Source organism: Zingiber officinale, chromosome 4B (assembly GCF_018446385.1).
Source record: "Zingiber officinale cultivar Zhangliang chromosome 4B, Zo_v1.1, whole genome shotgun sequence".
Lineage (NCBI taxonomy): Eukaryota > Viridiplantae > Streptophyta > Magnoliopsida > Zingiberales > Zingiberaceae > Zingiber > Zingiber officinale.
The window spans coordinates 94,567,956-94,584,816 of record NC_055993.1 but is presented as its reverse complement, the minus strand read 5'-3'; the positions used below and the strand labels follow the sequence as shown (position 1 = coordinate 94,584,816).

The 16,861-nt window shown below is 41.4% G+C and overlaps 1 protein-coding gene across 1 annotated transcript; it reads left to right on the top strand.

The window, feature by feature from the left end:
* Positions 1-430: 430 nt before the first annotated feature.
* Positions 431-2,800, top strand: LOC121975562 (L-ascorbate oxidase homolog). Its single transcript, XM_042527280.1, has 6 exons — positions 431-747; positions 826-935; positions 995-1,265; positions 1,343-2,157; positions 2,226-2,304; positions 2,370-2,800. Exons 1-6 carry the CDS (start codon positions 535-537, stop codon positions 2,580-2,582), a joined length of 1,701 nt encoding a protein of 566 aa, XP_042383214.1. The 5' UTR covers positions 431-534; the 3' UTR covers positions 2,583-2,800.
* Positions 2,801-16,861: the final 14,061 nt, after the last annotated feature.

Below are 16,861 nucleotides of genomic sequence, written 5' to 3'. Positions count from 1 at the left end.
AGAACCCTGCCCTTTCACATGGCGAGTCTCTGTATCTTTTCCATGCAATCTGGAAATTTTAAAATCTTTGACTTAGTTTTTAAGTCATTACTGGTAGATTTCCACAGAGCATCCAATGTCGGTTGTCCTTCCACTAGTGATCCTCTCAATCTGGTTTTCCATGTTTTTTTCATGGTTTTGCAGTAAGATCAATGGCCGTAATAAAGAAGCAATGCAACGCTGACAGTGTGGAGCGGATGGGATCGGTGACAGTCAGTAGTGCCAGTGACGATCCAGCTAGCAAACATTGAAGTAGGAACAAGAAAAAGCAGGAACAGTATCAGGTGGGAAGGATCTTGCAAACTACTCGAGATCTCCAACTAAGGATCTATCTTTCAAGAACACAAAAAGTTACCTAAACTATATGCTAATGTGAATCTTTAACGAACCCAGTAAATTCACAGTTCATGTCGCACTACTTTCAAACATCCTGCAAGAGGGGCCGGCCGCCGACTATCCCACTGTCAGAAAGATAATCGCCACCTGCTATATATCATGCCACGGATCCATTCTTGGACTCGCATTTCTCCTCTTCCTCCTCCTTGCTCATTCTTCATCATCTTCAGGATGGGGAAGAGCAGCCTCTTGGTCTCTTTCTTCTCTCTGCTGCTCTTGCTGCCTTCTTGTGTCCTGGGAGAGAACCCTTACAGGTTCTACACCTGGAACGTGACCTATGGCTATATCTGGCCTCTTGGTGTCGAGCAACAGGTGTGTGTGTGTGGGGATCGTGGGGTTGCTTTATTCTTGTTCTCTGGATGCTCAAGGAGCTTCTTTTAATTGTGGCAGGGGATTTTGATCAATGGCCAGTTTCCAGGACCACCGATCGATGCCGTCACCAACGACAACATCATCATCAATGTCTTCAACAGCTTGCCCGAGCCCTTCCTCATTTCATGGTAACTTTTAATCCATTTCTGCTCCTCTTCCAGTTTCTTCATCCGCAGTTGTTTGGCAGGAATGGGATACAGCAGAGGAGAAACTCATGGCAAGATGGTGTTTACGGCACCAACTGCCCGATCCCACCCGGTGGCAACTTCACTTACGTCATGCAGTTGAAGGACCAGATCGGAAGCTACTTCTACTTCCCATCTCTGGGGTTCCACAAGGCCGCCGGCGGATTTGGCGGCATCAGAATCCTGAGCCGGCCGATGATCCCCGTCCCGTTCCCTCCTCCTGCAGATGATTACACGCTTTTGGTCGGTGACTGGTTCAAAGCTAACCACACTGTAAGCTCCATCCCTTCGCCTACTTCTTCCAAAGGGTGCACGAAACCTACTTGATCGATGGTCTTGAACTTTTACAGGATCTGAGATACATATTAGACAGCGGCAAAGATCTTCCCTTCCCTGATGGCGTCCTGATCAATGGCAGAGGACAGTATGGAAACACCTTCACCGTCGACCAAGGCAAAACATATCGTTTCCGGATATCGAACGTGGGATTGGCCACATCACTGAACATAAGAATCCAAGGACACACATTGTTGTTGGTGGAGGTGGAAGGATCGCACACTCTCCAAAACGCTTACTCTTCCTTCGACCTCCATTTGGGCCAGTCGTGCTCGTTTCTAGTCACGGCCGATCAGCCTCCGATGGACTACAACATCGTCGTCTCCACGCGGTTCACGAGCACCGTGCTATCGACCACCGCCGTCTTCCGGTACAGCAACTCCGGCGGGCGGTCATCCGGTCCAGCTCCGGGAGGGCCGACTATTCAGATTGACTGGTCGCTCAACCAGGCGCGATCCATTAGATGGAATCTGACAGCAAGTGGACCGAGGCCAAATCCGCAAGGTTCATATCATTATGGACTCGTGAACACCACCAGAACCATTAGGCTTGCCAACTCTGCTCCGGTCATCAATGGCAAACAGAGATACGCCGTCAACAGTGTCTCCTTCATTCCGGCCGACACGCCGCTCAAAGTGGCCGATTTCTACAAAATCCAGGGAGTGTTCAACCTGGGAAGCATTCCGGATAACCCGACTTATGGGTCTGGTTATCTGCAGACCTCAGTCATGGCGTCTAACATGCGAGATTACGTCGAGATCATCTTCGAGAACGGGGAGGACACCGTGCAGTCATGGCACATCGACGGATACTCATTCTGGGTCGTCGGGTGAGGCTCGCTGCCATTTTGTATGAACTGTGACTTCGTGTTTCAGATTACTGATTGCTTAGTTTCAGAATGGATGGAGGGCAATGGACAGCAGCAAGCAGGGATGGTTACAACCTGAGAGATGCAGTAGCTCGATGCACAGTTCAGGTGAGGATACAAGGATTCAATTTAGTCGATTCTAAATAGTGATCGATGGTGGTTTTTATTTGCAGGTGTACCCCAAATCATGGTCTGCAATCTACATGCCATTGGACAATGTAGGATTGTGGAACATCAGGTCAGAGAACTGGGCAAGACAGTATTTGGGGCAGCAGTTCTATCTCCGAGTCTACTCTCCGGCCAACTCATGGAGGGATGAGAACCCAATCCCCAGGAACGCCCTCCTCTGCGGCCGGGCATCTGGTCGTCGAACAAGGCCGCTCTGAAACCATGAGAAGGAAATGGAAGCATGGTCACGAGAGGGTGATAAGCTTGGTCAAGAGCCTTGAGGAGAGCTTAGTTCATGTCTCTGCCATGGTCTTGTTCGCATAGATATGATAATTTCTATTTTTGGGTCTTATATGTGATCGCTAGTCTCATTTCTTGCATGGTGTATTTCATATAGTTGCTTGCTACTTTTTGCATTGAGAATTTGAACTGGCCATAAAGCATGGCCTGAGTTGAAAGCAGAAATATGATATGAATCTTTCAAATGCATGCTTATGTTTGTTGTTTATTTTCGGAGCCTCATTCAATCATCATGGACCATTAACAGAGCTTCATAGACATGATATGGAGTTTGGCTCAATCCATCATATCCATCATTTGACACATGAAGTGTGACTTGAAGAACCAGATTATCTTCACTTTTCCACTTGAATCACAATGATGACAATGAAATATCAAGAAAATCCAATATTCATTCAGAGGTTAACATTTAGATTTGCCGGTCCCGGGAAAGCAAGTTACATAAGCTTCACTTCTTGTTGTGTTTCGCGAACAGAATTCCTCCTACTTAATCTGAGTCCTGCGGTTGGACTGAAAGCCAGTAGAAATTTCAGGCATAACAACGAAACCCTTGGCAAATTTTAAAGAGAGGTTCGCATTGTCTGTATCAACTTCTGATATAATTTCCTTGATAGTTTCTGCATCACCCATTCTTTGCTCTGTCAATGCAGTCAATGAACCAAAAAAACTTCAGCAATTTGTGCATAAATCTATATCCAATAATTTTGGATGTTTCAGACCTTTTTTAAGATTGGATGGAACCTAAAACACTTGTTCCAAGTGCAAACGAACTCATATACTTTAGTCAAAATGAATCATTAAATTAATTCGACAATCTTCCTATTAAGTATTTCAGATCATTTATGGGATTTAAAGATGGTTTAAACTACAAAACACATATTTCAAGCACAAACCAACTCACAATGAGATTCACAGTCAGATTACGTAGACGCTTCAACTTCCCCAATACAGACAGTTAATTGGAGACAACATAAATACTCCAATCGATGTGTTAACTCTTTGCAGCAGGAAGCTTAGCATTCATCGCTGAAGGCCAGGAATAAAGCATCATTAATTATTGTTGCGTAGAGAGGTGGGGGCAACATCTCTTAGCCTCTAACGTGAAAGGAGAGAAAGAGAGAAAGAGATTACGCAGAGCAACGAGATAAAGACGTACAAAAAAGAACAAACACGAGGATGAAAAAGAGTTATCACGGTTCGATGGCATGCTTACTCCACAAAATCGATTGAAGCTTTATTAAAATTCTCACTACACAATTGAATCATATTCAATAGGTTTACAATGATAAAATTGTTATAAATTTCTATTATAAAAAATCACAACAGAATTTAGTCATGAAAAATCGTAACAAAATTATGTTATAAAAAATCGTAACAGAATTTGTAAGATCGACGACGTGCTGGGGGGAGGGGGGAGGTGAATAGCATTCGTGGTTTTTTCACTCATTCGGAAAGCACAGAATAAACGCAGCGGAATAAAGAACAAGTAAAACAAAAGCAATGTTAATACAATTTCTTTTACTTGGTTCGGAGCCTGTGATGACTCATACTCCAAGGCTCGCGATGGTTAATCACTTTCATTGGACAATCACTATAATCCAAAAAGGCTTTATAGATATGCAAGTACAAGTATTAACAAAAACAAAGTGTACCGACAACAAATGATTAGTAGTTCGTTGATTGTCGGAGCAGCAGTTAGGCGCTATTGAGTTGTTCCAGAGCAACGCACATGTAAGAAAATTGTTTTGAATTTGTTGTTCAAAGCTGTTGGTCGACCCTCCTTTTATAGCCCAGCCAGACCTGATCCAGATCCACTAATCTCGGGATCAGTCTTTGACTCGACGCTGATAGATCAACCGATCCAGCTGTTCGGTCAACCGAACCCTCTGAACCTGCTCAGCTTCTCGTCTACATGCTTCTGCTCGGATAAGAGTCTTCGTTCAGTCGATTGATCCCTGCGTTCGATCGACCGATCCCGCCGATAATCTCTGACTTATCTGATCCGATCAAGCCAGTCCGAAGCTAATGCACATTCGGTCGACTAAGCCTCCTTGTGCGGTTAACCGATCCCCTGGTCAACACTTCACCGCGAGCTGGAGTCTGATCTGTTCACTCAGTGGTTCGGTCAATCAATTCAAAGGTTCGGTCGATCAATCAAGACCAACTCTTCAACCTGCAACATGTTAGTTCCCTGCAAAATAGGCATTAGAAAATAGGCAAATAACATGTGAAGTAAAATCTGTTTTGATAGTCATCGGACTGTCTGGTTCCAACTTTCGAATTTCACCAAAACTGATGCCTACTATTCCTTCTTTGGGGAACGCGTTCTCACCTACTTTTCTCAGGAGAGTTTACCTTTTGTCAGACCGATCCTCCAGACCGTTTGGAATTTTGCTAGCGCCCGAGACTTCAGGTCTTCATGCTGGACGTCCACTCTACGACCAGTCCAGACTTTCACCTGATCCGCAACCACCAGAATTTCCACCTAGAGCCCCCGACTCTAGTAGGATTTCACCCAAAGTTCACGACCCGTTAAGACTTTTTCACCTAGGGTTACTACCCTCTAAGACTTAGGGTTACCTCCCCCTAGGTTTTCCATAACTTAGGGTTACCACCCCCTAGGATTTTCCACCTGTCTAATATCATTCACTAGGAATTTTGCCTAAGAACACTTAGGACTTTCCTATAAGCTCAATCACAGTTGTTAGATAACAAGACGACTTAACTTTAAACCCTTTGTCATTATCAAAACACAGGTTCGATCGTTTGGTGCTTCCCGCACTGATAATCTCTCCCTTTTTTATTATGGCAATACAATTCAAATTTAAGTAAAATATACAACAATAATTAGAAAATGCAATAATTAAGAAATGCAACATTTAAGAGATTCATTCAAAATTAGAACAAGTTAAGAGATTCATTCAGAATTTGTTAGCTCCCCCTTTAATCACTTAACTTTCCCTCCTTAACTTTAGAATAATTACTTAACTTTCTCTCCTTAACTTTATAATATTCTATCTTCTCTCTCCTTTTGACATATATCAAAAATAATTTTAAAAGAGTGAACAAGAGAATTTTAAATTCAAAAGGCTAGTTTTTAATCTTTTAAGCTCCCCTGAAGGGTAGCACTTACTCAAAAAAAAAAAAATTGCTAAATTCTTGGTTTTGTCACTAGTCTTGAATTAAGATAAAGGAGAAACTTAGCTAATTTTTAAGCTTTAAAAGTGATTTAGTTTTTACCAAAAACTTAGCAAAAAAACTTAGTTAAGGCTTGGAAAAATATTTTATCTTTTTCCAAAAATACTTAGTTAAATATAAGTTTTTAGCTTTGTCAAGAAACCTTAGTTATTCTTAAGCTTCGAAAAATATCCTTGTAACAAAACATAGCTAAGAGAATGATTTCTTTGAAAGGTACTTAGCTAAATTAAGGATATTTTATCAAGTATTTAGTCTTTTGAAAGATTTTCAAATTACTTAGTTTTTGAAAGATTTTAAAAGAGTACTTAATTAAAGACTTAGCTTTAAAAAGACTATAAAAAAAAAGATAGTTAAGTACTTAGCTTAAAAAGGTTTTAGATAAAAAAAAACATAGTTATTCTAACTTAAATAAAAACTTTAACTTCCTTTTATTCCCCCTTGATTAATGCCAAAAAGTGTGTTGAGTTTTCGGGTCCTAGAGTCCAAGCATGAGAGAGTCAAATCTTCAAAACAAACATCTACCTTCCTTATTAAACTTCTAACCTTTAACTACTAGCAGTTCACCATAAGGTTGTAGTTTTCACTTGGCTAGTCAAGTTAAGTAAGTGTTCCAGTTAGTTTGACTAAAATGGATAACTTAACTTGATTAATTTAACTTGGTATTTATTGTCCAGACTTATGTCGATGCATAGACATAAGCATTCTGAAGTCCAGGTAGTACCCTATACATCTCACACCATTCTAAGTATTTTTCATACACAAGTAAGGTAATCCTAGTGTGCTTGTGAGATACTCTGGCTGAAACCTATGAGTACATGCTTTCTAGAGGGAAAGTCCTAGACTATTTCCAATCTTTAAAAATTTTAGTAAAATTGGGAGTTTTAAAAATAATTTTTCTAGAATTTTAAAGCAAGACAATATAGTAACTTTTTGAAATACTAAAAATTTTGAAAAAATTTAATCTACTCTAAGTGTACTGAACTCTGTTAGGATTGCAAGGTTACAAACATAGTCCACATTGAAAACACATGGGAAAGATCATGGGTTTATAAGAGAAAATATATCTCCATTGGAATGAGGCCTTTTGGGTAGAGCCCAAGAGCAAAACCATGAGGGTTTAGGCCTAAAGTGGATAATATTATACCATTGTGGAGATATCTAAATCCTTGCGATCCTACAAACTCGAGTTCAAGTAAGGGTTTTGTAAGTACCCCAAGGTGATTTTGATATAATCAACCAAGTCAGGTTAGGTCATGTTGGTATTTAACCCCTATGTCTAAGTGTGCAGGAACTTAGGTGCACAAGAAGTCGAGCGAAAGATGCAGTTAACAAGAAGGATGACACGGAAGAGAGTCGAGGGCTTGGTGCGTCTGAGGGACAAGGTGTTGCGGAAGAGTACGCGGGCGGACGAGAAGGAGGCACTTGGCATTTCCGAGGGACGAGAAGCCGAAACAAAAGTTTGCTCAAAAATGCCGGAAGTTAGATTCGGGTGAGCCCTATTCTGGATGGCCAAGATCACCTAAGCGAGCGGAGCCGGAGCGGAAGACCCAGACCAATGCGAGCGGAATCAGAAAGGAAGGCTCGGACCAAGGCGGGCGGAAATAGAGCGGAAGACCGGGACCAAAAAATCAACAAAGCTGATTTTTCGATCTAGGGAGCCTTGAGCTGATCCGGGGCGCCCGGAACCCTTCCGGGAGCCTGGACCAGAAAATTATCCGAAACGCGATGTGGTGCATTCTGTTGCGATAGTTATAAAGGTTTATCCCCTTTCAGGTGCCTGGAACCCTTCGGACGCCCCGACCAGGGCTATAAATACATCCCTGGCCCTAATGGTTCAAAACAACACTTGCAAACACTTTTTTGTTCTACTATTTGTTTATGAGCCATCAACACTGTAAGAAGCTTTTCTGCCTGAAGAAGACTGTTTACTGAGCTTTCAACTTCCTTGGATTAACAACCTCCTCGGTTGCAACAAACTAACCCCTTCGTGCCTCTACTCTTAGTTTACTTCTTTTTCAGTTTTTTATTTTGTTTATGCGAGTGTTAGTTTAATTAAGCTACAAAAGTTCGAGATGTTAGAGTGTATACTGAAAGCCTAAGCTTTTGTAAACATTTATTTTGAATAAAGAATCACATTTGGTCAAATTGTCTACATTTAGTTGTAGTTGTTCAATTAATTTATATTGTAGATAGCATAGTATGTGGTGCCACATACAGAAGATGATGTTATTGTTGATACAGTCTGACCTGGCTATTGTTTTGATGTTGACACTAATTTAAGTTTGTATCAGATATTAATTAAACTCAGACTAATTGATGATCAAGGTTGATCGTGAGGAGAGGAAAAGTCCAAGTACGGATACTTGGCACGCAAAGTCGGAGAGGGCTCGGCAGCTCGTTCTCCGAACTAGGTCAGAGAGGGCTCGGTAGCTCGTTCTCTGGACCGGACGAAGTCGGAAAGGGCTCGGCAGCTCGTTCTCCGGACTAGGTCAGAGAGGGCTCGGTAGCTCGTTCTCTGGACCGAACGAAGTCGGAGAGGGCTCGGCAGCTCGTTCTCCGGACTAGGTCAAAGAGAGCTTGGTAGCTCGTTCTCTGGACTAGGAAGACGTTGGGGTTTAGGGCTGGGAGGCTCTAAAACTAACACAAGACATTGGATCGGTCTGTTGACCGATCCAATGATACTCTAGTTGTCTGGATCGGTCGGCAGACCGATCCAGTGATACATGAGTCACCTGATCGGTCTCGTGACCGATCAGTGACCACACAGAAAGTCTCTGTGGGTTATCTGATCGGTCTACAGACCGATCAGAAAGAAGCGATCAGAAACGCTGGGACACAAAGCGAGAGGGGGGATCGGTCTGTGGACCGATCCACCCATAGGCTGATCGGTCCTTAGACCGATCAGACTCTTCCCGGACCGATCAAGATGAGTCCTGATCGGTCCAGAGAGCTATGGATCAGTCTGTTGACCGATCCACAACTTGTCGTTTGTTTCTGCTACTTCTCTGATATTTCTGATTCACTTCTGATTCACTTCTGATTCACCTGATCAAATCATCTACTGTGAGATTTTTAAGTTGCAGGTTGCAGGTATCGTGCCATTGGTTAATTTCAAATGAAGCTCCATCAGAAGAATAAGAACAAGTTCCCTTTATGCTGTATTTCACTGAGAGTGATGCAATTCCGGCTTCAACGTTCACTGGCCGCGATCAGTTGGACTCTTGCGCATTGGTTCGAGCTCAGAGACACCAGTGAAGACCATGGATGGTATTGGTGTGAGTTCAGAGAACCAGATGAGAAGGAAGAGTGATTGGCGACGCCTGAGTTGGTTGCAGCGATTCGACACAGGTGACAGTGATTCGGGACAGTGAGAAAGCAGAATAAGAAGGAGGAAGAAGAGAGGTTTGCTAAGGTTCTGAAAAAAACTCTCTGTCGCTCAAGCAAGAGGTTGTGTCGTTGAGCTCTTGGCTGAAGCTTCCTTCTGTCTTTGCGTTTCTCACTTTGTGGCTGTAAGTTTCATTTGTTCATTCCATTAGCCACAAAACTCTGTAAGTCATTGTGCTTTACTTTCAAATATATTCTGTGACTTTTGTGGAGAGGTTACTCCACCGAGAAGGAGCAATACTTAGCCAGAATTTGTCTGGGGTGTGATCTACCGAAAGATCAAGGGATCGTCCACCTTACGGACACGCCGAGGAGTAGGGGCAAGTTATCCCCGAACCTCGTATATACTTGTGTAAGCTGTGGTGATTGTTTTCCTTCCTTGCATCATTTTTCTTGTTGTTTATTTCCGCTGTGCTAATAAAGTTTTGTGAGAAAATTGATTGAGTTTTAGAGGAGGCTATTCACACCCCCCTCTCTAGCCATCCGAAGGTCCTAACAAGTGGTATCAGAGCAAGGCGCTCTTCATCCGGATTAACACCCTAAGAGCAAAAAGATGGCTATGAAGGAAGGTTTTAGTACCAATCGCCCACCCTACTTCGATGGAGCGGATTTCCAATATTGGAAGAGTCGTATGGAGTATTATCTTAAGACCGACATCTCCATGTGGTTCTCGGTCAAGGAAGGTTTCACACCACCGAAGGATGAAGAAGGTAAGGAACTAGAGTCGTCAAGGTGGTCCGCCGAGCAAACTCGCAAAGGACAAGCCGATGCCAAGGCGGTGGTCACCCTACAATGTGGAATAGCCAAAGATCAGCTTGTCAAGGTAGGTCCATTTGTAAGTGCAAAGGATTTGTGGAACAAACTCATTGAGCTCCAAGAAGGAACTCGAGACTCTCGGATCGCCAAGAGAGACTTGTTCCTAAACCAACTACAAAATCTCACCATGAAGGAGAACGAAACGGTAAGTGAACTACACGGAAGGTTCAAAGAGATCATCAATGGTCTTTATTCCGTAGATGAACGCGTAAAGAATCGCGATCTTGTAAGGTACGCTCTCAAAGCTTTTCCGAGGAATGCCTTGTGGTCATCTATGGTAGATGCCTACAAGGTCTCCAAGGATCTTTCAATTGTTAAGGTAGATGAATTCTTTTGTGAAATGGAACTTCATGAGCTTGCTAACAAGGGTCAAAAAGAGAAAGGTATTGCTTTAGTTGCAGGAGAAAAGAGCAAGGATGGAAGGAGGAAGAAAGAAAAGAAGAAGGAGAAAGAAATTCCTACATCCTCATCCTCCTCCGAGTCCGATGATGAAGGAGGATCATCATCAAGCGAGATGGCCAACTTCGTGAGAAGAATCATGAGAAGGAGCCGAAGATACAAAGGGAAAGGTAAGTCTATTGATCAAAATATTGATAAGACTAACGTTACTTGTTATGAGTGTAGCAAGAAAGGACACTATCGAAACGAGTGTCCGAAACTCAAGAAGAAGGAAGAAAGGGCCAAGAAGAAGAAAGCTCTCAAAGCTTCTCGGGATGAATCCTCCTCAAGCTCATCGGAGGAAGAGAAGGAGAAAAGCACTCGTCAATTAGCACTCATGGCAAGGGAGGAATCGGACTCCGGAAGTGATACATCAGCCGTGGCTTCATCATCTTCGGATGATGAAGAGGTAACCTCCCCACATTTAGAAAAATGCTATAAGACTATTGCTCATTTATCTACACTGCTTAAGAAATCAAAAACTGAAATCAAATTATTAAAAGAAGAAGTAGAACACTTGAAGACTCTTAGGGAAGATGAGGTTGATGACCTTCATCAAGAGCTTCTTGAGGATGAAAATAATGCCCTAAAGAGTGAAGTTGAGAAACTCAAGAAAATGCTTGAGAAATTTTCAACTAGTTCTAAGACCTTAGATATGATTCTAAATGCCCAAAGGGCGGTCTACAACAAGGCTGGATTAGGATACCAACCTAAGGAGTCTAGTTTCATTTCCTTAGTGTCTAGAACCCAATTTCATATATCACATGCTTCTAGGGTTCATGAGACTAGGAAGGGTGTGACCAAGGCATGGGTTCCTAGGTCTTTCATTGTAGATGCATTAGGTCCCAAGATTTGGGTACCTAAAACATCAATCTTTCGTGTCTTGTAGGCATTTGTCAAGGGGGAGCATCTCTCAACTTGGTTTGTTGATAGTGGATGCTCCAAGCACATGACCGGGGACAAATCACTTTTTACTACCCTTCAAAACAAAAATAGAGGTAATGTGTCCTTTGGTAATAATGGTAGCCTTAAGGTTATAGGAGTTGGAGATATTCAAATATCCAAATGTCTCCAAATCAAAAATGTCCTTCTAGTCAAGGGGATGACCTTTAATCTCCTAAGTGTCAGCCAATTGTGTGATACGGGTTACACAATTGAGTTTCATTCAAGTCAATGTCTGGTCAAACACATTGACACACTTGACACGGTACTAGTAGGCACAAGGGTAGATAACATTTACCAAGTGTCCTTTGAAAGTGCTACTAATGCCTCTGCTAAGTGTTTCATGTCAAAAGAAGAGGAATCATGGCTGTGGCATAGAAGGTTGGCCCACGTAAACATGAAAAATATTCGAAAGCTGGCCAACAAAGGATTAGTGCGAGACTTACCAAGCATCAAGTATCAAAAGACAAAACTATGTGATGCATGTCAAAAGGGTAAGCAAACAAAAGCGACTCATAAAGGTAAAAGCGCTGTAAGTACATCTACTGCTTTAGATTTATTGCATATGGATTTGTTTGATTGCAGTAATGTTATTTCATTGAATGGGAGTAGATACTGTTTAGTGATCATTGATGATTTTACCAGATATACATGGACCTTCTTTTTGAAAAATAAGGATCAAACCATAGATGTTTTTGTTTCTTTTTGTAGAAGAACTGAAAATGAAAAATCGACAACAATTAAAACAATTAGAAGTGATCATGGTGGAGAAATTCAAAACCATAGATTTTTAGAATTTTGTCAAGAAAAAGGATATAGGCATGAGTTCTCTACTCCAAGGACCCCACAACAAAATGGGGTTGTGGAGAGAAAGAATCGAGCCTTGCAAGAGGCTGCACGAAGCATGCTCAATGAGTACTCATTACCGAACTACTTATGGGCTGAAGCGGTAAATACCGCTTGCTATGTGCAAAACCGAGTCTTGATACATAGGTTTTTAGGAAAGACTCCCCATGAACTTTGGTTTGGGAAACCCCCTACAATTAAACATCTCAGGGTGTTTGGTTGTAAGGTGTTTATCCTGAACACCAAGGATCATCTTGGAAAGTTCACGGCTAAGGCTGACGAAGGGATACTAGTTGGGTATTCTCTCACCAGCAAAGTCTATCGAGTCTACAACAATAGAACTAAGTTGATTGAAGAGTCCTCGGATGTAGCATTTGAAGAAATCCCTAAATCAAATCATCAATTAAGGAATGTAAGAGAAATTCAATTTGAACTTAGAAATCTAAGTTTAAATGATCAAAACATAGAAAGAGTCGAGGCTGACTCCGATGACGATAAGCAAAGGCAAGAGAAGGCTCAGTCTGATCCTTTACCTGATACTGAGCCCTTGCCTGTGTCTAGTGAGACCATTCATGAGGCACCGTCAACACCAAGGCAATCTAGGATAGCCTCTAGTCATCCCCAAGACCAGATTGTGGGAGACATTCAACAAGGGGTTAGGACTAGATCATTCTTCAGAAATGAGTCTAATGAGGTCGCTTTGATCTCAGAAATTGAACCAAAATTAGTTGATAAGGCATTGCACAATCCTGATTGGATCATAGCTATGCAAGATGAGTTAGGTCAATTTGAAAGGAGCCAAGTGTGGGACTTAGTTCCTAGACCTAAGAAGACCACCATTATTGGAACCAAATGGGTCTTCAAAAATAAGTTAAACCAAAAGGGAGAAGTCGTAAGAAACAAGGCAAGACTTGTAGCCAAGGGCTATAGTCAAGTCGAAGGCCTCGATTATGATGAGACTTATGCTCCCGTGGCTCGATTAGAGTCCATTCGTTTAATGCTAGCCTTTGCTGCACATAGAGGTTTCAAGCTCTATCAAATGGACGTCAAATCAGCCTTCTTAAATGGTTTCATTAAAGAAGAGGTCTATGTTGAACAACCACCGGGGTTTGTGAATACCGAAGCTCCAAACCACGTGTACAAGCTCAAGAAAGCTCTTTATGGGCTTAAACAAGCACCTCGAGCTTGGTACGAAAGGTTGTCAACTTACCTATTAGAAAAGGATTTTGTGAGAGGTCAAATAGACCCAACATTATTTCTGTGTAGAGATGGTGAAAACATATTTGTAGCCCAGGTGTATGTCGATGACATAATTTGTGGCTCAAATAACAAGGGTTATTTGAATGAATTTATCACTCACATGGAAAGTGAGTTTGAAATGAGTCTGGTGGGAGAATTGACATTCTTCCTTGGACTTGAAATCAAACAAACTCGAGATGACATTTATGTCCATCAAACAAAATATACTCAAGAGATGCTCAAGAAATTCAAAATGAGTGACTCTAAGGAAGTATCCACTCCAATGGCGACAAACACTCGCCTTGACAATGATGAGGGTGGAAAACCAGTTGATCTAATGCAATATAGGAGCATGATTGATAGTCTTCTATATCTCACAGCTAGTAGGTCGGACATACTTTTTGCTGTGGGCATGTGCGCTAGATATCAAGTCTGTGCCAAGGAATCTCATTTAATTGCAGTTAAGAGAATTCTGAGATACCTTAAGGGCACAATTCGAGTGGGTCTATGGTACCCTCGCACGGAGTCTTTTGACTTGATAGGTTATACCGACTCCGATTACGCTGGGTGCAAATTGGATCGGAAAAGCACTAGTGGGGGTTGCCAATTTTTAGGTTCATCATTAGTTAGTTGGTCAAGTCGGAAGCAACATTGTGTTGCTCTCTCCACGACCGAGGCTGAATACATTGCCATGGGAGAGAGTGTATCACAATTGTTGTGGATGATCCACACTCTAGAAGATTATGAACTTTCGTATAAGGGAGTGCAAGTGTTGTGTGACAACATCAGCACAATAAACCTAAAAAAAAACTCAGTCCATCATTCAAGGACCAAACATATTGAAGTGCGTCACCACTTCATTAGAGATCACGTAGCTAGGGGAGACATTGCACTCACCTATGTTGAGTCAAAGTCAAACCTAGCCGATATTTTCACCAAACCTCTTCCGGAAAATGAATTTAGTCATTTGAGGAGAGAATTGGAAATGTGTTTGGCTCAATAGGCCATTAGGACTTCATCATGATCAATAAGGATAATTAAAATAACAAGAGAAATAGGGAAATTAATTTGGGCAACTTGGGAACATCTCACACAAACTATAAGGTTTAACAAATGATTTTTGTTTGTTAGAAATGGGGTGAGATGCTAGGATCAACCTAATTATTCAAAATGTATCATGCATCCCTTGAATAATTAGGTTAAAGAAACATAAATTGAGTATGGGGAAAATCATTACATAATTCATGTGTATTTGGTTCCTAGATCTTACTCATATATTCCAACCAAGGAAACTTGGTTGGACCTTTACCTAGAAATTATGAAACTTTGGGTGATGGACTGTTTGATACACTTGAACGATGCTTTTCATGATTTTGATTGATACTAGGACAAGTCCTTGAAAGAATGATAGCAAGTTGGTTATATTTTGACAAACTTGAAACTGAATATAACAAAGGTCAAAAATTTCAGTTTTCATGCCTTAAGTTGTGTTTTCTAAATGTCTGCAACTTTAGGGCTATAAACAAGTTCAGACCATAATTTTTAGGTAATAGTTATGCTTGTAGATCCTTCAGGTTCTAGGTTCTGAACTTGGAAGTTTTCCTAGAGAAACTTCCACGAACTATCGAACATCTCTATGAATTTCAGTTACTGAAATTACTAATTTCAGTTACTGAAATTACTGGAGAGATCTAAGTATCAGACACTGATCGGTCTACGGACCGATCAGGTCAGCCTGGCACGCTACTGATCACTTTCTGATCTGTCTACAGACCGATCAGGGAGTTCCTTGATCGGTCCGGAGACCTAACAGATCAATCCGGTATGCAAGGCCACTGATCATTCTCTGATCGGTCTACCGACCGATCAGGAAGTTCCCTGATCGGTCCAGGGACCGATCAGCGAGTACTGATCGTCTCCTGATCGGTCTACAGACCGATCAGGATGTTCCTGGATCGGTCCATGGACCGATCAGGTGGCTCCTGATACCTCCTGATCGGACAGCCGTCCGATCATTTCATTAACTGTACACCCATCAGAAAACCCTTAAAACTTCCTGATCCTTTCTTTTCTCTCTTCATGCGGAAGCCCTAGCCGCCTCTTCCCTAAACCTCACCTCTTCTCTTCTCTTTGCACGCGGGAACCCTAGCCAAAGCTCTAGCCAAAACTTCAATGGCACCAAGATAACTCCTTGCCTCTCTAGTGTTGGAGTGTATACTGAAAGCCTAAGCTTTGTAAACATTCATTATGAATAAAGAATCACATTTGGTCTAATTATCTACATTTGTTTGTAGTTGTTCATTTAATTTATATTGTAGATAACATAGTATGTGGTATCACATACAGAAGATAATGTTATCAGTACCTTATAAATTATAAACAGTAGCTCACGACCAGAATGGAAAGGAACAAACCATTAGAAAGTCGTAGTGTAATTAGGTATTAGTTTATCTTGACTATATAATTACACTAGTACACTCAGAGTGTATTGAGTAGGATCATTTGAGGTCATTCCTTTTATACTGACTTTATAAAGGAACAAAGACCTCAGTTATTATGGAAGTGTGTGCTCTTAATCCTAATATAATAACAAGCACATATGTTTGATATTTATTTCTTTAATTTATCAATGGGTGAGATTTAGTTCGATGAATCAATAAACCCGATAAATTGGGAAATGGTATCACTCATAGTGTGTGTTGTTGATTATAGAAGGAAACTGTTTCCTAGTGATACTAGGTTGATAATGTCCTCAAGAGGAGCTCATAAAGATTGTCATGTTAAACCCTGCAGGTGGACTTAGTCCGACATGATAATAAGGTTGAGTGGTACTACTCTTGGACTTAGATATTAATTAAATGAGTTGTCAGTAACTCACTTAATTAGTGGACATTCGATATCTTAAACACAGGGAGACTAACACACTCATAATAAGAAGGAGCCCAAAAATGTAATTTGGGATTGGTGCGGTAGTTCAATGATAGTTCTCTAGTGGAATGAATTATCATTGATAAAATTAAGTTGTGTGTTCGAAGCGAACTTAATTTTATCGGGAGACCAAAACCAATTCCTCCTCTCATCCCTATCGTAGCCTCTTATTTATAGAGTACTATACCCACATATACCCACCTTCTATACCCACCTAAAGGGGCCGGCCAAGCTAGCTTGGGAACCAAGGGGTTTAAGGTGGCCGGCCCTAGCTTGAACCCAAGCTAGTAGGGTCGGCCATAATTAATTAAAAGAAATTTTAATTTTAATTTTTATTATTATGTGGAAGATTTAATTTAAAAGAGAATTAAAATTAAAATATCTCTCTTGTAAAAGATTTACAAAA

Bases quoted from the DNA above. Each gene is read 5' to 3' on its own strand.
- LOC121975562 (XM_042527280.1), top strand. From the start codon at position 535: ATGCCACGGATCCATTCTTGGACTCGCATTTCTCCTCTTCCTCCTCCT. The intron at 1,266-1,342 runs GTAAGCTCCATC...GAACTTTTACAG, and splicing joins GGTTCAAAGCTAACCACACT to GATCTGAGATACATATTAGA. The intron at 2,305-2,369 runs GTGAGGATACAA...TTTTATTTGCAG, and splicing joins TAGCTCGATGCACAGTTCAG to GTGTACCCCAAATCATGGTC.